Source organism: Brachyhypopomus gauderio, chromosome 1, assembly GCF_052324685.1.
Source record: "Brachyhypopomus gauderio isolate BG-103 chromosome 1, BGAUD_0.2, whole genome shotgun sequence".
Classification (NCBI taxonomy): domain Eukaryota; kingdom Metazoa; phylum Chordata; class Actinopteri; order Gymnotiformes; family Hypopomidae; genus Brachyhypopomus; species Brachyhypopomus gauderio.
Window position 1 is genome coordinate 31,497,609 of NC_135211.1, and position 22,910 is coordinate 31,520,518.

The 22,910-nt window shown below is 42.2% G+C and overlaps 2 protein-coding genes across 2 annotated transcripts; one reads left to right on the forward strand and one right to left on the reverse strand.

The window, feature by feature from the left end:
- Positions 1 to 720: 720 nt before the first annotated feature.
- On the forward strand, positions 721 to 9,077 carry atrip (ATR interacting protein). The gene is made up of 13 exons (XM_077009364.1): positions 721 to 1,353; positions 1,676 to 1,755; positions 1,932 to 2,102; positions 2,824 to 2,939; positions 3,028 to 3,107; positions 3,196 to 3,276; positions 3,370 to 3,496; positions 5,339 to 5,986; positions 6,218 to 6,357; positions 6,483 to 6,577; positions 6,757 to 6,846; positions 7,042 to 7,303; positions 8,278 to 9,077. Exons 1-13 carry the CDS (start codon positions 1,056 to 1,058, stop codon positions 8,349 to 8,351), a joined length of 2,262 nt encoding a protein of 753 aa, XP_076865479.1. The 5' UTR covers positions 721 to 1,055; the 3' UTR covers positions 8,352 to 9,077.
- On the reverse strand, positions 8,666 to 18,193 carry shisa10.1 (shisa family member 10, tandem duplicate 1). The gene is made up of 5 exons (XM_077009392.1): positions 18,035 to 18,193; positions 17,390 to 17,534; positions 14,502 to 14,632; positions 12,846 to 13,055; positions 8,666 to 10,972 (listed from the first exon to the last, which is right to left on the reverse strand). The coding sequence occupies exons 1-5, from the start codon at positions 18,093 to 18,095 to the stop codon at positions 10,797 to 10,799; spliced, it is 723 nt and encodes a 240-aa protein (XP_076865507.1). The 5' UTR covers positions 18,096 to 18,193; the 3' UTR covers positions 8,666 to 10,796.
- Between the last annotated feature and the right edge of the window lie 4,717 nt (positions 18,194 to 22,910).

Here is a 22,910-nt window from a genome sequence, read left to right on the forward strand (position 1 = left end):
TAAGGCTGAATGTCATAGACTGCCTTCATAAGACTAAACATAGGATTTGAGATATACTGTGTTTTTGTGAATATTTTATAGACTTTTTAAAACTCTCTTATGTCTGTCACACTTGGCAAAAAAATATCCCCTTTGGTAACAATACAGGAACTGAATAAAAGGAACTAAAGTGAATTGTGTATTGAATGATTTATCCTGTTATCTTATCTTTAACTTTTAATTTTATGATTATGAACCAGAAATTCTAATGGAAGCCTGTTTGATAGAATATTTAATGCATCAATTCATAAATTTGTACAAACATACATTTCAGAGGTATTTAATGTTAGATTTAAGGAGTATATTTTTTGTAATTATGTAAAACATTGTTGAATATCCTAGCTCCAATCTATCAAAAGTTTTACAGTTAGAGATTATTTAATTAATAATCATTATAAAAAATCATGCCGTATAATCCTGGCAGTTAAGATATGCACACTTTATTATGCACATTTACACAACATTCAAATATGTCGATATATTTCATTTGTATAGACTATGTGACTACACATGAATCCGTGGAATCACTTGCTGCCTTTCCACTGAGCGTATGTTGTCGTTTTTGAACACTGAGATTAGTCACATAGCAATTGTCCTCCCAGGTTACCGTAGTATCAGTCATCCCGCTAGACCAATTAAAATGCCCCATTGCGTGACGCAAACACGCCGTCTGTGTTTTGACCAATGGGAAGCCAGCATACGACCAGACGCCGCGCTATACTGCCACAATTCAACAAGCAAGCGGGTTTTCCCAAAGCCAAACAATAAAACTTTTAAATTTTAAAGTTAGTTCAGTTTTGTGAAATAATTTATAGACTTGTTTTCAAGCGTTTCTCAATGTCTTTACTAGCTACGTTAATGGCTGTTGCGTCTGTTCTCGCAGTGCTGCCATACTCTACCCACATAGCTAGCGTAGCTAGGTCAGTTATGCACCTCTAAGACTTAGTCGTAAACCTTTAGGGCTTAGTCGTAAACCTCTAGGACTTAGTCGTTGTTCTCTCAAAGGTTGCAACAACATGGAGTTTCCTCCAAGCAAGCGCCTGAAAGGAAGTCAGAATGAAGAGGCATTACGGAAGGACCCGTTTGAGGACGAAGACTTTACCCAAGACGACCTGGAAGAGATCGATATTATCGCCTCGCAAGCTATCACAGCCAGCACCAGCAAGAGGACGTTTGAATACATCTCCTCGTATTCGAGAGAACAGCACGACGCGACTGTAAGGGCTGACAGGAGAACCTTTTCCATTGGAAACAACCAACCAGGTGGCAGCAACGCGACCTGTAACCTGAGTCGTCAGAGCAGTGGAGCATTTGGTTAGTACAAACTAAGGGAATTTGTGTCACAGACAGTAAACCACAAATTCCCTTACATAAATCAATACCAATTTCTGTAGTCACCAAAATGTCACAATATGAAACAGATATTATTGATTACACACAATAAGTCTTCAAGAAACAGACTGAATGTGTTAAGCCAGTATTTCCCAGGTGTGGTTTTGTGGCCAAGCAACAATGCAGAGATTTATTTTTTGCACACTCGGTTCAAACTAGAATTTGTAAACACTGTTGTATTACAGATTTACTCATGCTGGCAATTTGCTGATTGGATTGATGGTTTTTCATTCTCAATGTCTAGGAAATGCTGAAGGACGTAAAGACAGAGATGACTTGTGCTATAGCAGATTGGAGGCACAGCACGCAGAATTAAAGAAAAAGGTACCCAAGCAATTATGAGATTTAAAATAGTGGTGCTTTTATTCAGAAAAAAATCAGGAAAATTAAATATTAATATGAAAGTAATAGAAGTAGACTATATGACTTTGTTGAATGCCTGATATGTTTGATGCTATCTGATATGTTTTGTGCTAAGTTAACCTGTACATTGCACACAGCTGAAAGAGGTGGAGGACCAGATCTTAATGAAGAATGGTGAGATCAGGGTGCTGCGAGACTCCCTCAAACAGGCCAATCAGGAGAAGGAACAGCAGAGACAGGCCAGCCATACAGTGGAGAGACAGAGGGCCCTTATCCAGAGTGAAAAAGAGAAGGAGCTTTCAAAGAGGGTAAATTATCTTCTGTGCCCTTTGATCACAGTGAGCGCTGTGAGGACAGAATGAACATGAGCAAAATGCTGCTGCAGCAAACTCTCAAAGGGAGGCAGTCATTCATGTTGCTTCAGAAACATTGTACAAGTTGCCATGACTCATACACTGCATGTCTCTACCTACAGTGGTTGAACTATAACTAAAACCAGACCTCTTGTGCAGTGGTGTCATTGGTGTGGGAAACATGACGAAGCTTGTGTGCTGAATTATTGCACACTACTGGTTAGTAGAAGTAATACGCTAGTGAAGGCTGCTTATGGTTTGGGTGAAGATGCGTGATGGCATTCTCATGAGCTGTTATGGTAACATCCTGTTAATGGCAAGCAGTTACATTTCAAGACTTTTCATGCATTATAGTTTGAAGTACTGCAGGAGCAGTTGGGAGAATTCTGGCCTTTACAAAGTTGCACTTCACCAAGCAGCTTTGGTGAAACGAGGTCAGCTGACGCATCCCGCGTACACAAACTAAGGAATGTTAACTAGAATGTGGTCACCTCATATTCTTTGTCTTTTGCCACACTCAGAAAACATCTGTTCTGTTCTTGACTATCAGGACAAAGCCCAAGGCTGGAGTGGTGTAGTAGTGTGTGGGGTGGTGTAGTAGTGTGTGGTGGTGTAGTAGTGTGATGCTCTTATGATTTTAATCACTCAGTGGTTTGCTTGTCCTGGTTTTATTTAGGTCGAGTCTCTTCAGTCTGAGCTGCACTTTAAAGAAGCTGAGATGAATGAAATGAGGAACAAACTACAAAGCTCTGACCATAGTGCACGGCAGGTCTCCACTCCTGGGAGAAACAGGTGAACACAGCACTTCGAAAATGCTCCAGACCTGTTCTTGAGATGGATGCATCCCTAGAACATTAATTCTCACCCTTTTGGTTCACAGCATCAACTCTCCTGGAAGTCATGCATTTGTGACTAAGGAGACCTTCTCAGCAGAGCTGTCTATAAGATCAGCAGCAGAGGGTACGGTCATGCTGAAATGACATTCATGAGATGTGCATTTATAATTGTCATTTACATACTAGTAATTTCATAGTTGGACCAATTCTAGATGGGAGACCAAACCAGCCCAAAAACGACAGAGAGGCAATCAACACTGATGCTGCACTGAATTTGGATTTCCTTCAGAAAGGTGACCTCCAGCCACCTCTATGTTGCGCTTAACTCGGAGACGTGCCCCCCACCCCATGTTACTGTGATGTTAAAGTTCACTTCTCACTTGCAGGGCCCGTCTTGTTGCATCTGCTTCTCCAGTACCCTCTGAAGCCCAGCTCTCTGGGCCTGTGCCACTTGCTGTGCCTCAGCCCAGAAGCTCTTCCTGGCCTCTTGTCCCAGCCAAACGACCCCAGTCCGTAAGCAGCCGTCCCACACAATCGCATTGCTTTCATTTTTGAGTGGTGAGAAGAGTGCGAGGTGCCGATGTCTCGAAGGATGTTTACCACCCACCAGAACATTCCAGGGCCACGCCTGTATTTAGCCGAGCATGTGTGATTAAACTGCAGATCGTCGCCGTTCTGTTTGTTGTTTGGCTGTTAACAATGTTGCCTAGTGCAGAACAACTTGTGCCAAAAATTTGATCGGTAAAGTAAAGCTTAAAGGAGAGATTTTTTTTCAGGACGGATTTTTGTTTCTGAGTATTTGTAAGTGTGAATAATGCAGTCTGGCAAATGGCTTCAGGACTTACTGTTGTACAGATTCTCATTGGGTTTAAGCACATTCCAATGTGGAAGTTGTTTAAATAAGACATTGATAAAGCTCGTTTTTGCAACAAAAACACTCCCCAAAAACTTCTACAATTTTCCACAAGTCTTTTGACCATGTCTGCAACAGAAGTGGATAGATGTTGCGTTTTAAACATCTCCATGTTTGCTCACTGTACACTTCATCCTGTAAAGAGTCATCATTTATGCATCTTTGCTTTTTATGCACACAGTGCAGTTTCAGCGCAGATGTATATTTAGCAGTAAGTCTCGTACTGTAGATTAAATATTGTTTTTTGTTAATGACATGCCTGAAAATATATTTTAAATATTTGTCTTTTAACTCTTTAGCCCTTAATGGACGTTGGGTGTGGGCAATATGTGGCTTCACAGCTAACATACTTTCCTTGAATCCACTGAAGTTGATGGAGTGACTGCTTTTTGTACACTGAAGTTGCTTTAGAGAGTTTCTTCCATTTTAATCTTGCCTGAATGTGGAGACTGAACGTGGAGTCATAACGAACACAGTACCCACCATAACATGATGGTTTCAGTGGGCTAGCAGGATGCAACACATTACCCACCATAGCATGATGGTTTCAGTGTGCTTACAGGATGGCCGCCCAGCTGGAGTAGTGGTCACACACCTATTGTTTGTTTGAGGTTTTGAGACTAGGAATTATTTTAGCCTTTGCTGTAAATGATTTTTATATATAAAAATAATAAAGTATATACATTTGTTTATATTTAGTTGACAATAACTTTATTTAGTCAACAATAAATAAACACTGCCAGTTCAGACATTAATGCCAGTTTGACACAATGTCCTGCAGTTGTTAGATTATTAATCCCTGTTTACACTACTTATAATGCAGCTGGAGGGAAGAGCCCAGTACTCTGTGTTTTTAAGTTATATTCCTGTACATTCCTGTGAGTGCTTTACAGTGTAGAATGAGAGCGGTGTGGTCTGTTCTCACTGATGCATCATCATTCTCAACATCATTCTGTGCTCGTTGATGACACGTCCAGTGTGGCAGTGTGTTGAGTGGACATTTAGCATCAAAAGGCCTTCTCAGCAATGCTGGATCCCCAGGAAGGGACATGTTGTGTATATGGACAACTTTTAAATATTCATACAGGTGTTTATGAATATGCACATGAAGTGTAGCTCGTGGGACGTACAGGTTGTGGGACATGTAGCAGCATGTGAGTGGCTGTATTGTAGGAGACCAGTGTTCTGGACGTCTTTGGCAGTTAACGAGTTAAAAAGAAAAAAAAACAATGAAATGTAATCCTTACTTTAATGAAATGTAATTAAATTCTTACTTTAATATAGTAATCTTTGGATTAGGGTACAAATGCATTTTTAAACCCCCCCAACCCAGTCTATGCATGATTCTAAAAATACAAGAGAGGCACTTTAGATATTCTGTTTGTGCAAGGTGATTACTCTCCTAGAAGACGTGCCAAATAAACACCCTCCTTCTTTTCCAGAGTTTCCTCGTCTGCTTCTAGCCCCTCCTCCACAGAGTCTGGCACGCTACATCAACCCCAAGCTGGTTTCTCCCAGCTGCAGAGCCTTGCCCTGTCAGGGCTGTCCACGCTGGGCAGTGCTGGCCCTTTACCCGCCCAGACCTACCCTGCCGCTGTCCACCTTCTCCCCCTGCTAGCATACCATATGAACCTCTACTGTCAGACGCTGGAGTCCCTCGAGAGGTCCGGTCCCCTCGGAGGAAGCTCGCCGTCGACTTCCTCCGGCCGTAGCTCCGCCTCCACCGCCCATGACTCCCTGGGCACGCAGGAGGAGTTTGCCCTGGCTGCCTCCGCCGCCCTCAACCACCTGGCATCCCAGAGCGGCGAAGTCGCATGTGCTCTCTTGTGTGGACCGGAGGGAGGGGCTTTGGGCAAGGCCGGAGAGGGAGGGCGTGGCCCCGGCCGGGCGCAGCCGTCGTCGGGTCACGGCACCGGCTCGGGGAAGGCGAGCGGAGGGCCGACTTCGCAGCACTCGCTGCTCAAGATGCTCTTTCAGCTGGCTGATCCCAAGTTTGTCAGCTGTGCCGGCCACAGGGAGGCGCTAGTGAGCTGCAGCCTCAGGACCCTCTGTGTGCTTGCCGAGAGGGCCGAGCAGGATCAGCTCTGGAGGTACAGGCCTTGTTTTTTTTATTTTGGACTGTTAATTCAGAGAATATGGAACCAATGAAAAGAAAAGGCACTAAAATATATTTGTCAAAAAGAACCAAAGAATTTTTAGTGATGTTTCAAAGAATGAAATTGTTTTTTTGTTCCGTGTCTCACAGCTAACCCAGCAGTAGTGATTTGGGCTTTTCTGTTATTTGTGTTACATGAGTGCTTTTGCTTGGTTTTCAAATGCAGATTGAAGGTGGTGATAAGCCAAGTGCTACCTCAGACTTTGTCCTTGGAATCGCCATACAAAATTGTTTGTCTTTCTGTGAAATTCCTGTCTCTCGTGCTTGACTGTGATGAGATGGCTATCAAGCTTTGCTCTCATAACTGTAAGTGTAATGTTATGAATCTATTTTAGCACTTGTGTGCTTTTCCGTGTAGCTCCGTAAATGCCTAAAATATAAATTATGTGTGTGTGTACATTATAAAATACCGCTCAAAAATATATTTTCAGATGACGTGTGCCCCCTTCTCAGAGTTTTCCAGTATGTAACATCTACACCTGACAAGTCCTTCACAGAAGATATGTGGACCTGTTTGGAAGTTGAGGTCATTGTCATGGTCAAAGTCAGCTTTATTGTCAATTCTTTACATGTACCAGACATATAAAGAATCGAAATTACAACCCGGAATCGAAAAATACATGCCATTATTATTTTGATTAGCATTTTTTATTTTCCAATAGTGTGAAAGCCCTCTGGGCAAACACCTGATTCATCTGTTAACAGGTCATTCGACTGCTGGTGAAACTCTTCACTCAGAGGGCATCCACATGGCCTGCTCTCCTCGGGGAATCCTCCTGCCCGTGCAGCGGAGAGGTAGGACAGAGGAGTGTAAAACCACCCCACCGCCCGGTCGCGTCCTCTGGGGCCCTGTTGAATATTACTCACTTCTGGAAAATAAAGTTGACACAATGCAACACGAGTGCCCAACCCAGAATTTGACCCCGTGGAGCTCGTGCGTGTGGGCGTTAACCCGTCAACCACGTCTGTGTTCCTCCGCCTCCCGTGCAGGTGGTGCGGACAGCGGTGGTGGTCCTGCACAGGCAGTGGCTCCGCGTCAAGGGTCAGGAGAGGCGCATGTCGGGCGGAGGCCCGGCGTGGATGGCCGGGGGACTCCACCTGCTCCGCGAAGCGCTCATGCTCCTACACTGGCTCCTGCTGAACGACTCCGCCTTCTCCACCCACTGCCTGGAGGTGCTGCACATGTACCATCAGGTCGTCCCCGCCATCAGAGAGACACTCCGCAAGATCCCCGATCTCTCTGAAAGTGAAGGTGGGCTGTTGAGTTGCTGTTTAAACCTTGTTTTCTTTCCCCATTAGGTAACAGGGAGAGAATACAAATGTGCGCACACACCAGAACACACATTAAAACACAAGTGAGGAGGAGCCACTTTACTTACAAAGTAAAGGAGCCTTTTTCCATTCACTTATTTTGATAACAATATTTGATAACAAGAACACTGTGGTGTGCAAGTGTGATGCCAGTAAATACTATGTTACTACCATTTCACTGATTCATACTTCATATACAAGAATTATTACTTTAGGGAATTTATTTAATTGTATTTATTTAGGTACTAGAGAGATATTAAATTCTTATCTCGTGTTAGCATTTAGAATCAACAGCTTAAAGACATTAACTGATGTAGTGACCCAGTGAAAGCAGCAGTATAAAGTTTATTTGAACGTGTTCAAGATGAACCTCATTCTACCTGTGAGGACTTCACCTGAGTGGCCCACATAAGGCCTTGATTCACTTAATCTCCATCAGTGTTCATTTAACACCATAGTCGTCATTGTTTTGACAGAAAGCCTCATTTTTCTAAGTAACCCAACAGTGAGGCTGCTGTAAACCTGCCGTTAACAGACTGTTCTCGTCCTCCCAGTCGGTGGACTGTAGTAACCAAACCTGTAATGCCATGTAACACGCACTAACGCAGTCATGCACATCAATGTGACACCTACAGTGTTGACTTTGTTCCTTTACTCACTGCATTGTTAGATGAGTAAGAGCTGCATCTCTTCCCCATGTGACCCGTCATCACGAGTTACTATTTTAAGCTGCTGACGTCTATCGTGCACTAGTTCTCGTGCTTCACTACCGTGAACTGTCGTCCTTTTTGTCTTTTGTAAATACTTCAAGAAAAACACACTGGCTTTATGGCATCTGGTACAACCAGAATGACCTATGCGGCACCTTTAGCAGAGGATTGATCTTACAACATTTTTATTTCTGATTTTCTTAAGAATTAGCCCTCGAGGAGATCTGTCGGCCAGAAACGGAGGATGTTGAAGACATGGACATTGACACAGGATCTTGATAAAGTGCTGAAAACGGTTTATATGCAATGTAAACTTGACTAGTCCAGTAAAATGTTCTTTTTGTGGATATTTAAATGGAGGCTGGAGGCAACTCCTGCATTTGACTGATACTGACTCATCACCCTTTATAGCTGCTCACTGAAATCATTCAAGAAAGAGGATGACTTCTAATTGTTAGTACTTCATCAGTTAATCATTTTAATGAGTCACTTGTCCTTCCAACAGATGATAGTGACTCTGGGACGTCTGTGTAACTGGTGCCAGCACTTGTTACTGCCATAAATATAAATTAAATCACTAATGGAGACAAATGTTGTGAGAACAAATGCTCATTTATGTTCTTTGATGTGTGACACATTTATGCACATTGTTTTATTTGCCTTTGCAAACATTTTGCATGTCACAAACGGGGAAAAAGACCATACAACCCTTACCTGAAACAATCACACATGTGTAATACAAGGAAGAGTTGTGGCATTCGGGGTAGAGATGAGGAAACACGCCAGCGCTCCAACAGCTACATGATTGTGATCACGAGCATGCAAGAGTTCAAATGTGAATTCAGCATACTTCAACCATTTCAGACAAAACGTCATTTGCTTACTTTGATGTCAGACCGAGAGGAATGGCTGTATTTGAACACAAACACTGAAGGAGATGGTCTCTATTTTACACTTTTGAGTCACGCTCTACATGCGTTGTGTCAACTAAAGCAGGAGGAGGGGGGGGTTCTAAAAAAAAAAAAAAAAACCCCTTGAGGGCTGAACCCGGCGAGACAGTGTGTGAAGTCTGAAGGCCACAGCCTCCAACCCCAAGGATACATCTACATCAACAAAATGGGATTTTCCCTTAAATTATGAAAAGGGGGGGGGGGGGTGCTCTATAAATATGGAAACAATTTTCCCCCTCCCACAAATGTTTTGTGGTTTATTTCACGACAATTCATTGTGTGCATCACAAGAAAAATAAATGAATAAAATGATGACAATCACCTTTGAATCTGACCTTGGATTTACCGTTGTCACTCATCTGTCTGTCACTATGATCTCGACCTTGACTGTATAACAGGAATAAGGCATATTCTGGGTCCGTGCAAACAGACTTGAATAGTCAAAAAATAAAATATTCACAGATGTATTCACAACCTGGATAAAACATCTATACTATACATCTATGTACAATGTTTATCTAACTTGTCTAAATTTAAAAAAAGAAAAAAATCAGGGCATTAACCTTTGGTTTTACAACCATATAATACAGTATCAATACACAAATGTAATACCAAAATTATCAAATTCTCACAACTTTATTCAAAATTAAGGTCTTATTCCACACCAAAGTATGGTGCAAGACTAGATAACCTAGTAAACAACCCAAACAGCTGGAGTCTTAACTGAATAGACAAAGAAATGCAAATTATTGGCATGTATGATCACACTGATGCAAGCATATTAGTGAGCTGTTGACTCCTCACCCAACATACAAGGAGCTCAAACAAATGCACTTTACACTAAATCTTAAGCTAATTTTAGCCTCTTTATCATGCCTCCTCTCTCTACACCCCCCCCCCCCCCCCATCACCTGTACCCTGGGGCTGCACCACTCAAGGTTAAAAAGTCAACAACTACATAACATGCCCTCATCTCTCAAAATGTAAAACATCATTTGCAATTTTTAGAGGTCTAAAAGCAACACTCAAAACTATAACAGAAATACCACACACACACACACACACACACACTACAAACACTTTGCAAACACTACTAGCCAATCAAGCTAAAAAGCACAAAAACACCCATTCACTTGCCTGCTAACTACTGAAAAGGATTATACAAATCCCTCTTTAAAATCAGATAATCTTGTCTGTAGTTACCAGCTTGCATAGCTACTATGGGCAAGTGCTCAAATACACCGGCTGTGTGTGAACCTTGGGTGGCTCAATATGCTTACTGGCAAAAGTCTTAAAAACAAGACCATCACCCTATGGCACAACCGGGAGTAGAGACCAGGTCCCGGCTGCAGTCCCCCTACGCAAGGCCAGGGGTTTGGGCAACTCAGTGAGGCTTCTACAGAGGCAACGCTGAAAATGACCTAGGATGAAAGGAGTGATATTAGAAATTAATGCACAACCAAACTAACTAAAAACACTACGGCATACTGGTTCTTTCAAACTCAGACAAGCCCTGTTCCCTTTAGCTCCTGAAAAACAAGCAGAAAAGCTCAAATTTTGACCTGCAGTCATGAATGTGGGCAGATTGTTATAATGCAGCAAACATCTCTGGCCTACATGAAAAACCGCAAGTGACCAAGAAATGCAAAGAGCTCCAGGCTGTCCACAGTAAATGAGGAACATGAAGAAATTGGGTTTTTTCTTAAAGCAAAACCAAAGAGGAAGTATGTAGGCTTCGGTAATCCAGCAGAGACGGGCGTCAGACAGCTGTGGTTTAGTATCCGGTCTTGGGTGGCTCTACGTAGGAAGGATTGAAGGGTGGTTGAGCAGCACCGTAGTCTGCTGGTGCAGGCTGAGCGTAGCCCTGCTGCAGGGGTGGCTGTAGAGGGTAAGGGGGCTGGCCTCCATCGTACGCTGCCTGGCTGTAGGGAACAGGATATCGGGGGCCCACTGTGGAGGAAATGCATAATTAGTCTGACAGGCATCATACTGTCCTGGTACTGTCAACATGGATTGTGTAATCTTAGTGTAAATAAAAACATTTTCCTTTTATTATTTTCTGATTTATAAAACTTTTGTAGACTAGAAAATATAAAGACAACAAAAAAGTTTAGGAACTCAAATACAGTATGTTACATATGATGCATGTATTCTGTGCATTATTATGCATTTCTTATTGTACATGTGATTATTTACTACCATAAATATATGCACATTTACTCCATTATTCTAATTCAATAAAACAACAGTGTCACAGTTAAATGGCCTAAATGGGCCTTTTGGAAAGCTCAGCTGAGCAATTTTTTTTTTACAGGTAACGAGTTCTGTGATTAGTCTAACGAGTAGGACAGGTGCAGTGAACACCTGATTTGCTTTCTGCACAAAAAATGCATTCAAAAAATTTCATGATTGCACTATTTCAAACTATTCTAATTCGTTGACCAGCACCTGTATTCTAAAGAGTTGCAGACTCTACACTGGGGAAACCGTACTCTGTGTTCAATATAGTCAACAATACAGAATTAAGAGTTAAGGGGGTTGGCTACAGAGATGTGCAGTGTGTCCACTGCACCCTAATCCCTACACCGCTGGAGGACTGACTGTAGACATGTTGTCTTTCCTTTATCAATCCCTCTGGGGTGTTTCCACAGCCACCAGATCTGCTTATATCAATTCATTTGTTACAGTCAACCACAAATCCATCAGCTCGCGCTGTACAACCAATTAAGAAGGATGCGATCCAATGAGATGTCCTGCCACAAAACCTCGTTATTTACAGAGAAACACTGTACATAGAATCACTGAATCACTGCCTGAAAAGCAGGTGTTTACAGATTTCTAGAAAAGCTAAATCTGATTATAGTGTAATTGGTGGAAACACTATTACATCCTAGAAGGTAATCTGATCATTGACGGACAACACTGCCTCTTCCTTCCTCTAACAAAAAAACATCAGAAGCAGCCAGGCCTGGTTTTTTCTTTATAATGGGTACAATTTTAAGGTTTTAATACTGAATTCCACCCTGGGCAGGACTAGCCTAGCAGTTGTGGATGATATGTTCCGTTATCACAACAAACAGTCAACAACATTGGCCTTCCTAATAGGAAACGCCCTAGACAGAGACTCCAGAGACAGAGACTCCAGAGACAGAGACTCCAGAGACAGAGACTCCAGAGACAGAGACTCCAGAGACAGAGACTCCAGAGACAGAGACTCCAGAGACAGAGACTCCAGAGACAGAGACTCCAGAGACAGAGACTCCAGAGACAGAGACTCCAGAGACAGAGACTCCAGAGACAGAGACTCCAGACCGGCACGCTTCTCCCACCCTCTCTGCCGAGAGCACAAGCACAGCCTTTATCCTACTGTACGGTCACTGTTGGTGTAAAGTCCATTCAGATTTATCCGATCATCAAACTAGCAGAACTATGTAAAGTTCACAAGCGATATAACTTGCTATAGTTTAACACAGAGAAACAAATCCAGCTACGAGTCCCTCTTTGCCCACTATGAGTTCAGCATTAATACTACACATCAAGGCTGGAACACGTTTTCTAAAGTTTTAATGGGAGAGTTGCCTTAGTGGTACATTTAGTTATGTTGGTTTTTTTTTTTTTTTAACCACAATTTCTGATTTTATTGTCCCTTGTTTTGCTCTTAATATCAGTAAAACAAAAAAAAAAACTGAGTGGTACACACCGCCTGATATGGCGCTCAATCATTCAAAGCTTCTCCACCACTAAACTTGCAATGTTTATAAGCCATTTTGAAACTTGTTCACTGCATTAAATGTGTGTGTAGGTGGGGAAAGAAAACACTTACCACTCTCGTTGTATGGGGGAGGGGGTCCCGGCGCGTATGGCTGCCCCTGATATGGGTACGGAGCAGCGGGGTGTCCATGACCAGGCTGGGCGCTGAACCCTGGCTGTGCTGGAACAGACTGGTATGGTGGATACTGTCCCCCAGGGACCGCAGTCTGTTGCTGTGGATACTGGCTACTTATCACTGTAGTTGTGTGTGTTGCCATCACCGCTGTGTGTGAAACAACAAACAAACAAAAACCAGTTGTAGAGTGAGTGACTTGTTGGCCGCCTGCTCTGGATATGCAGTCACAGGGCTGCTGAATGTGGTTTTCAGGGTCTTAACTGCTACAGTGCGTCAAGTGCAGCAGAGTGTTTCTGCAACTCAATAAACAGGCTTGCAGGAGCTGAATGTGGTTTGAATGTCTGAGCAGCCCAGTAACAGGGTGCAGAGATTCGAACACGTACGGAAAAACCCGACCATTACAGAAATGTACCGCCATAGTGTGTTGACCAGCAGACATTTCACCTTGAAACAAGAATGAAAGTCTAGTTCAGCAATGCAGGATGACTCTGGCTTTGGAGAGTTAAACATCTGTCTTCTGGCCAACGAGGCACACATAAGAAGCAGAGAGACCTTCTCTTTGAAAGTTCTCCTCAGAAATGGCCCCTTATAAACATCTAGGGAAACTAACCAGGATGGATAACTATATTCTCAGCATAAAAACCGGCAGCCATCTCTCCCCTACCAGCACACACCTGCCCCTCGCAACTTGTCTCAGCATGAGACTGGACTCTGCGTCTCAGTTTATGAGAAGCCCCTGGTGGGAAGTTCTACGTGATAACTTCCTGTCTGACAAGTATACCACCACTCTTGAGAGTCTTGCCTTGGAAAGTGTGAGTCAGGCTGGGTGGGGAATACCCAGACGCAGGGCTTCACAGAGCTGCTGCTCAAGGCAAACGTCCAGACGACCAAACATAAGCCTGTGGAGAACGTCGGGAAAAGGCTGACGGCCTCAGACAAGACAAATTTGAACAAGTGAAAAAGCGAAGTGGATTTCAGTATCTGCCCTATTAACACTGGAAAGCACTATTTAGCACTACTACTATAATAATAATAAATTTTATTTAAAAGCGCCTTTCAAGTGACCCAAGGACACTGTACAATAGATAATACTAAAATAAAAATAAAATAAAAAAGGTAAGTGCACATACAACTTAAAATGACCATAAAGACGGATACATAGTATCATCCATATGCTAGTTTAAAAAGATGAGTTTTGAGACTGGTTTTAAAAATGCCTTTACTATGCCTTTATTCTCCGTTTCATGCTATAATGTCAAAGGAACAATAACAAGAAACAAATAACCAAGTTGCTCACTGATCACACTGACCAAGTCCTCACCGCTCTAGGTAAAAAAAAAAACTCAGCATAATGAGTTTGGCCAATCAGCATCAGCCCCCAAAGCCACACTCACTGGTCACAAATCGCATGATTACGACAAACACTGAAAACCAAGAAGGAACCAAAATGGCACCTGATAAACGTCCGACAACAAAAAGTGCATAATGGGTCTAAATCAGTACAATTACATTTTGGTTATGCAGATTTGCATGGCTATGCAAACCACATTGGACTGGGCTGCACGTGTTGCCAGAGTGGAGTGTCTGACTTACGCCTGGGTTTTCGGCACATTTTGTACAGGCAGCAGCATGGACATACGCAGCAGGTTATGACAAGGATGATGAAGATGACCACAGTCACGATAACAGAAGCGATGGTCACAGACTTCATCTCCGGGTTGAAGCTGGAAAAGAAAAGACAGACAGAAACAATGACAAGTTTGGTCACTGATGCGATTCGTACTGGATGTGTGCCTCCATCCCAGCACTAGTTCAGCATGACTCAGGCATTCCAGTGTTTGCATTCTATGTGAATTTGTGTGTGTGTTCTTACAAACAATGAGATATAAGGAATATAACAAAGCTAATGTAAAGGAACCATGACGTTTGTGGATAACACGAGTATGTCATGAAATGGGTGCATGTCTAATAACGTCATGCCTGATCATTTCAGATCCCACCTATCAATGGCTAATTTTCATGGTCTGGTCTATAGCAGCATTAACAAGTTAGCTAGCGTCCATCAGCACGAGCCTTTCTTACTTTTGTACTGCTAGCTTTTGGTATATTGTGCGTGTATGATACACAGGCATTAAGGTGGGGGTGGGGGTATTTCTGTGTTTGTTTAATAGTTGCTATTGTCATCATTCTGTCCAAGGGCCATTATTATCATTTAAGATTGAAGTATTCTACTCTCTGAAAGACATTAAGAGAGTTTCCCCAACACAGTCCTCCCAGAGCCCCAGGCAGTCTGGAGGCACTCCCAGAGCTCCCATCTGGCAGTCTTCCAACTCCCAGTACAAATCTACCATATAATTAACATTTCTGATTTCCTGGTTCATGTGGGTTGGGAGGTGGGATACAGAGAACTGGACTGGGATGTTCCACAGACACTATATTATAACTTATGAAAAAACTCCAGCTCAGTAGTCATGCACAATTACTGAGGAAAAGATTTAAAATAAAAATAAAAAAAAGAAAAAAAAAAGTTGTACACTCCCAGGTAATTCTCCATAAGAGGAGTTATACAGAAAACGCACTGTCCACATTGGTAAACTCAGGTACACTGAGTGATCGTTCTGTTATTAACACCCGACTGTGTAACAGTTCCAAATTAGTGGTTACACAGCCAATAGTAATTTGTAACCCACTCCTGCAAACAACACTATTACACTCAGGTGTCAGTCATCTGACTGCACAGAGTCCTGTACCTGTATGTTGGCTACCTTCACCGACCTCGTTCATATGTGACTTAATTCTGACCACAGGTGACATCTGGGTTTTGTAATAAACATTTAGGCTGTAAATGCACTAGTAAAAAGGCCCTCTCTGTTTATACAAATACATATAAAACACAGGCAATTGCATACAAATATGTATAAAGCTGCACAAATATATGCTAAATATCCAAGCATTACCTGCCCTGTTTTCAGAACAGACCAGATAAAAAAGTCACTACTGGACATATCTGTGCAGAAGACAAATTACCATCAGCCAACCAAATTCTGAATATGACCTGTATCCCCATTGGTACATCAATATCCAAGTTACAATCAGCCTACTTCTAAACACAGTGAACCCTTTGTATTTCTAATAAGAGTAGGAATAGGTGTACAGAGTAACACTACTCTGTAGTATTGAAACAGCATGGAGAACAGGAAGATAAAGGAGCCATTACACACTCTACATACTGTGACAGGGCTGTTTGCTCTAGCAAAGATGATAGATATCCTTATAAGAATATTAATCCCAAAGCAATACTGACAAGAAGACACTTCATCCCAAGCGACAAAATCAACAGGGCTTGTAATAACTGAACAAAATGAAACTACATTACATAAATGTTTCTACACTGGTAAGGGAGACATTGGAATTACTTTCATTTCACTTGAAGACCTGTTCTGAAACATTATGTTGTCTGAGGTGGGGAACACACACAAACAATAGATGTGGCTTCAAAAAGGGAACTTGTGTCCTTACGTAGATTTCTGGCAGAAAATGAGAAACAAAAACAGTAACCGTGTCCTGCACTTAAGGTGGACGTGAACAGTCACTGATCACCACGATCAATTGTCCTGCCACACTGCTACAATTCACTATAGAATCTGACAATGTGAAAAATATGTATATTATGCAATGTCTAAACCTGGGTTATGGGCACTAATCCATATAGACCAATACATAAATCCTTGTTGTAATTTCCCACTAGAGCAAAAAGCAAAATAAACTAATGTTTAAAGGCATGGTTAAATGAAAATAATGAAGGTCGTTTTAATCACTGCATTGCACTAGCAATTTCTTAATAAAAGCATATTTCTATAATGCAAAACAAATGCTCAAACTATTCAAAGGTCAGTCAAACATCTCTAACTATACTAGTGCACCATCCTCATGAATCAAACATTGGGTTCAAATAAGCTTAAGCAACAAGGGAACAATTCAGTGAAATCCGAGTTTGGCAACACACTACTGACTAAATGAAAAACACCCACTTCCTCAGTAAAGAAACCCAATGCTTGTAGTCTTGTGACTTTTAATCCCAGGTGCAGCAAGTCTACAGGGGAATCAGGTTGTCTGAAAATAAGTGTGTACAACATCACGGTGCGGCAAACACACCGAGGCGACGAGCCCACCAAATCAGGCCTACAGGAAACGCTTGAAAGAAACAAATGTGTGCTGGAGACACGGGGGATTCGGCCCTCTCTACGACCAACAGGACTGGGCCTTCAACAAGATTTTAATGGAAGTTCTACTCTTGTTACCGTTTAAATATTCATGAATAATTCACGAATGTTTGCCTGTGGATGTCTTGAAATGCTCTACAAAAAATGAAAACACGCATTGCATTGAATCCCCAAGACTTGGAATGAATAGAGGATTTGGCAAGAAGCTTACCAGCTGAAACCACTTATTATTTTGATACGAATCTGAAATGTTCTTACAAGCAGTTGTCCTCGTCTAGTTTGTTGAAGAAGTCAGAACAGCATCGTCTGTTATCGCAGGAACCACAGCAGAACTCGTAAAACGCACAGGTCTGGGACGGCTTGAAGATGCCGCTCTTGGTCATGTAGCTGTCGCAGCCGTCGGCTAAAAAGTCAAATAAAAACATTAAACGAGAGTGTGAGAACCAACAAAAGCCAGAAATTAAATCTTCTGGTGTGACTTAGTTTTTGTTGTACTTGTTAAACATTACAACAGATTCGCCTTTAATGAAATTTTGGTCTTACGACAGACGTGTCGTGTGTCTGTTGCAACCAAAATGTGTCCTTAAAAACCCCGACACAACGTTCAGAGTCTCGGCGGCTCCTCTGCGTTAAAGTGGAACAAGCGATCGGCTTTTAAAACACACCAGCACTCCGACCCAAACGCCTGGTACCAAACACTCCGTGTGAGTGTAGAACACCAAGAAATTATACCACACGGACTTGTCAGATGAAGATGGTGGTTATATTTGATACCACGGTGTGTGTTTGTTGTCCATATCAGCCACTCTTTGTTGATTTCTGCAGCGCAATGCGAATATATCACACGGACGGCGATTTGTACGTCGGCAAAAACAACACAGTTTGATTTAAACTGTCACTTACCGACTGCGGTTAAAAACAAAGATCCACTCAGCACAAGCAGGACGAGGAGCGCGGACGCCATGGTTGGGAGTAAGGCGAGGACTTCCCTTCAGCTACGAAGGTACTTAAAACTAATGCAGCCGCTAGTGTAATACGAGCCGTAGTCCACGCCCCGGTGCCGGAGTGACCGGGCCACACCAGGCGGACTGCAGCCGGATTCCGACTCCCCGGAATAATCAGACTCCCCTCGTTTGCACACGCATAAAGACACTACAGATGATATTCGGGAGCATAATTTCGACAGCCATTGTGTTGGCCTCCCTTATTAACACAACCTTTGTTGAACGTAGAGATTTTATGTGCTTTATATGGAATAGCCTACACATCCAGATAAGTCACAACAATTAAAAAAGAGTTAATCAGACATTTAAATCCTGTGAGTTACAGTGAATATAACTTAGTTCATTGAGCACTCTAGTTTTGTCCTAACTAGACATAATACTGCGAAGTCATGTGTTTTTAATTTCAATTAATTAACACCCTGTGTGGCTTTGGACATAGATAATGCCGTTTGCTGTGATGGATAATTAAAGTCTAGCTCTTATTTATGCATAGAAACGTAAATCGACAATATATTTTGTAGCGTCTTTATGCGTGTGTAAACGAGGGGAGTCAGAATTGGGCACAACACATGTTGACCCAACGCTTTATTGTAGCTACACGGGAAATGCAAAAAAGAAAAGTTAAATACACGTGTGGGCTGTGATCGAGAAACAGCCGGTCAGAATCAGAAACGTTGAATTAAGGTGAAAAAGGTGTAGCCTGTGTGTCACGTAGCTGTGTTTTAATTATATAAAATGTAACTCAATATTTAGTTCAAAAGTGAACTTCGCATGATATATAAAACGTCACTGCAAATGGTTCAAGTCTGGATCGACTTGATTCTGTAGAAAGGTAGACGTGAAATGCATATTTGAAATGTTTTTTTTTTCTGGAAACCACGGTGACGATGTTTTTAATCGCACCAGTTTCCTTGGTTGCCCAGACATTTAATACTAGTTACCGACTCTCGTCGTCATCGGTGGCGTAGTTCTCTCCACCGGATAAACTATTGTGCAATCTGTGACGAGGCAGAGACTTGTGATACGTGCAGTGAACCTCGGAAATCTGAGTTTCTGTATCTATGCCCCTCTGTTATTGCCTCAAACTGCAGTCATGTGGATAAGTAGCATTTCCACAGCACAACTCTTTACGCTACAGTAGCGCATGAAATTGCGCATCTTAGCTGAGTTGTCCTACCAATGAAACCCCGACGAAGGAATAAAAGACGAAAAAATACGTAGTTGCAGCTCATCTGTTAAATAAAGTCTCAGGTGAGGCACTCTGCACCTCTTATAAGTCATATCGTATAGCATATTTAATTTATTTTATATCAGATACTGCCAGCAGCCACGACACCGACATGGAGGCTTTTATTACCTGAACCAAACTGATCTGCTACTGTAAAAGCGGGACATACAGTATCTCCAGCATCATCATAGGTGTGCTGCTACACCTCCGTCCTGAACCACATGGACATTTAAATGTTTAAAGTCCATAGGCCTATATCCCCCCCCCTGAGTCTTGGTTCCTCTCAAGGTTTCTTCCTCATGCAAAAACTAGAGTTTTTCCTTGCCACTGTCGCCTTTGGCTTGCTCACTGGGGGCTAGGACTCGGCACTTGTAAAGCTGCTTTGTGACAACAACTGTTGTAAAAAGCGCTATATAAATAAAATTTGATTTGATTTGATTTGATTTATATCTATGTTACACTAAACACTAATGATTTCATTTTGGCAGAAGTTGAAGTTCATATTTTGTTATTGGGATGAGAGTCCTGATCTAGCTGTTTATTCTGATTTTACTATTTGCTGTGTGATTTTTTTTGTTTGTTTTTTTGTCTTTAAAAAAAAACCAAAACAAAAGGTGGACGTCAATGCTATGACGTCTTCAGGTTTTCCCGTCTTCTCCTGTGGTGTGCTGTCACTCACCCAGCCAACCACTCAACAGCTCATTACTGCCTCTAGTGGCGGGATATGTCAGAACGCAAACTCAGCCAGAACTAAGGAGCCTGGTGAAACCTCTTTAGACAAAATCCTGAGCAAGACAAATACTGCAACATCAGCAACATCACTGCCAACCCTTGCACAAGACTCTGTATCAACGAAAAACCTGACCTAGAATAGCAGCATGTTTGAGCTGTTGAGAGCAGCTTCACAAGACCCAAGAAAACACGTCAAGAACATTTGAAACATGGGACATACAGGTGATCTCCAACAGAAATTCATGCAGCTAATAATAATCACACCTGAGTCTTGTAGATGTTGAAAATCTGCTGACCACCAGTCCCAAATGCCCAGGAGCCCAAGTACCCACTCACCTCCATCACACGTCCCTCACCTCCATCACACGTCCCTCACCTCCATCACACGTCCCTCACCTCCATCACACGTCCCTCACCTCCATCACACCGCCCTCACCTCCATCACACGTCCCTCACCTCCATCACACGTCCCTCACCTCCATCACACTGCCCTCACCTTTCAGGAGGACACTTCCCTCTTTCCATGTGCCCATCATATATCCACCTATTCTCCTGGGTCACACGTATGCCTCTCAAAAACAAACAAAACAGGCAATAAAGTGAACTCAAATGTAATTTCTGCCAAAATGAAATGGTGTTTAGTGAAACATAAATATGTGGGAAAATGTTTTAAAATAAGCCAGCAAGTGATGTATTGTCTGATATTGCAGAAAAGTTGAATGCCCAAAACAAAGCAATTGCAGTCCAGATCCTTAGATACATAGTCCCAGAAAAACTGGGGGAAGAATGATCAAAATGGTTTTGGATTCCAGCGGAGAGAAGAATGGGTGTGCTGGATGAACTTTACCTCCACATTTACATTTAAAGCGAGATCGGTGCGCGAGTGGTGAACTGTGCATTCCTGAGACATGGTATACTACACATGATAAGGCCATTCAACCAAGTGGCTTCTTTCTACACCATCTACACAACTGAAAAGGAAGTCGTTCTTCCATGATGACATGGCAATATTATCAAGGTCGGTTCTTGGGGTGAGAATAACACTGTGATACGCTCCACCGTGTGTCCTTGTTCGTCCCATTGTTTGCTTGCTCCAAATCCTGATGATACTTACCGCCTTTGTGTGGACTTCAGGAAGTTCAGAGCAGTTTGGAGGACTGCGCCGATCACCTTGGCACTGCAGAAGAAGGTCTGAAACTCTATTTACTAAAAGTTGATTGACAGGTCCCACTGACATTCGTCCTCTCCCGAATTTCTGCAGTATACAATAATGCTGTTTCAATTTTTTTTCAAATGCAGTTCAAATTTTAGAGAAAATCGCAAAACCGTTCATAGATACTGTGTCACTCCACTGCTTTGATACACGTGGACAAGAATACCTACGTCAGGTGCTGCGATTAGACTACAGCTCCACATTTAACACAGCTGCTCTTTTTAAACTGCCACTAAAACTGATTAACCAGTCTGTGGAGCTTTAACTGGATATTTGAGTCTCTGACCAAAAGACAGTGACATAAGATTTTTTTTTAATCTGCCTTTCAATGTAAAAAATCTTGTATAATCAAAGGTATAATGTGATTGTCATTGTAAAACTGAATTGTTTTAAAGAATGTGAAAATAAAGTTTTATCAAGGCTTATGTTCTCCCCCCCCAGTCGACGACTCAGTATGTCTGCATGTGCCCTTTTCCTTCATCTACTCGGGCGAATCCCAAAGCATCACACACACACACACACACACACACACACAAACACTCAACAACAGATTTTCTCGTCAGGCTGTAAGTGCTCTTAACAGCAAACACTGGCCACATGTAGCTCTTTTAATATTCTTGTTGTTGGAATATAGCTGATTACACCTGTTTATATTTTTATTACACATATTGCATCTTGCCCTATTTCCTCTATACTACGCATTGTACTCTAGCTAATTATATATAAATACATCAGCACTATGCTACATTATTGAGTAGCTCTCTGTACTACCTTTCATGTGGTGTAATACTGTATTCTGCACATTTTTACATTTTGCAATATATTTTTACAGTGCAGGTGAGGGAGATGGAGGTGTCGATGTTGAGATTCTCATTTGGAATGACGAGGAAGGATAGGATCAGAAATGAGTTTATTAGAGGATCAGCACATGTAGCATGTTTTGGAGATAAAGTTAGAGAAGCGAGATTGAGATGGTTTGGACATGTACAGAGGAGGGAGGAGAGGTATATTGGTAAGAGGGTCTTGAGGATGGAACTTCCAGGCAAGAGGAGGAGAGGTAGACCTAAGAGGAGGTTTATGGATGCAGTGGTAGAGGATATGAGAGTGGCTGGTGTGTCAGTGGAGGACACTCAGGACAGGGCCAGATGGAGGAGTTTGATCCACTGTGGCGACCCCTAAACGGGAATTGCCGAAAGAAGTGTTATTAGTGCCATATTACAACCTCATCCCTCCCACATCCTGCTACCTGTAATGATGGTGGAGTTTTTGTCTTATTGTGATACCCTGATTTCCATGTGCTTCTAGAATGATGTATATTATTATTATATCATAAGTATTATATATGATTGTCTTAAAGAATATAAGACACTATGTATTACAGTATTATGAATGTTTTACTTTTCCCCAATGGGAAGCTTATAGTTGACTTCCACTTTCAGATTACACTGACATGCAGTGTTTTCAGGCCATGCCCCATGCACACTGTAATCAAAACAGGCGACTAAGTTCAGCTTCTCTGGAAATTTATTTTTCTCAACCTTAAAAACACTCCATTCTGCCAAGAAAGCAGCTGACTGCAGACCCTTGGGATTTTGTTTGTTT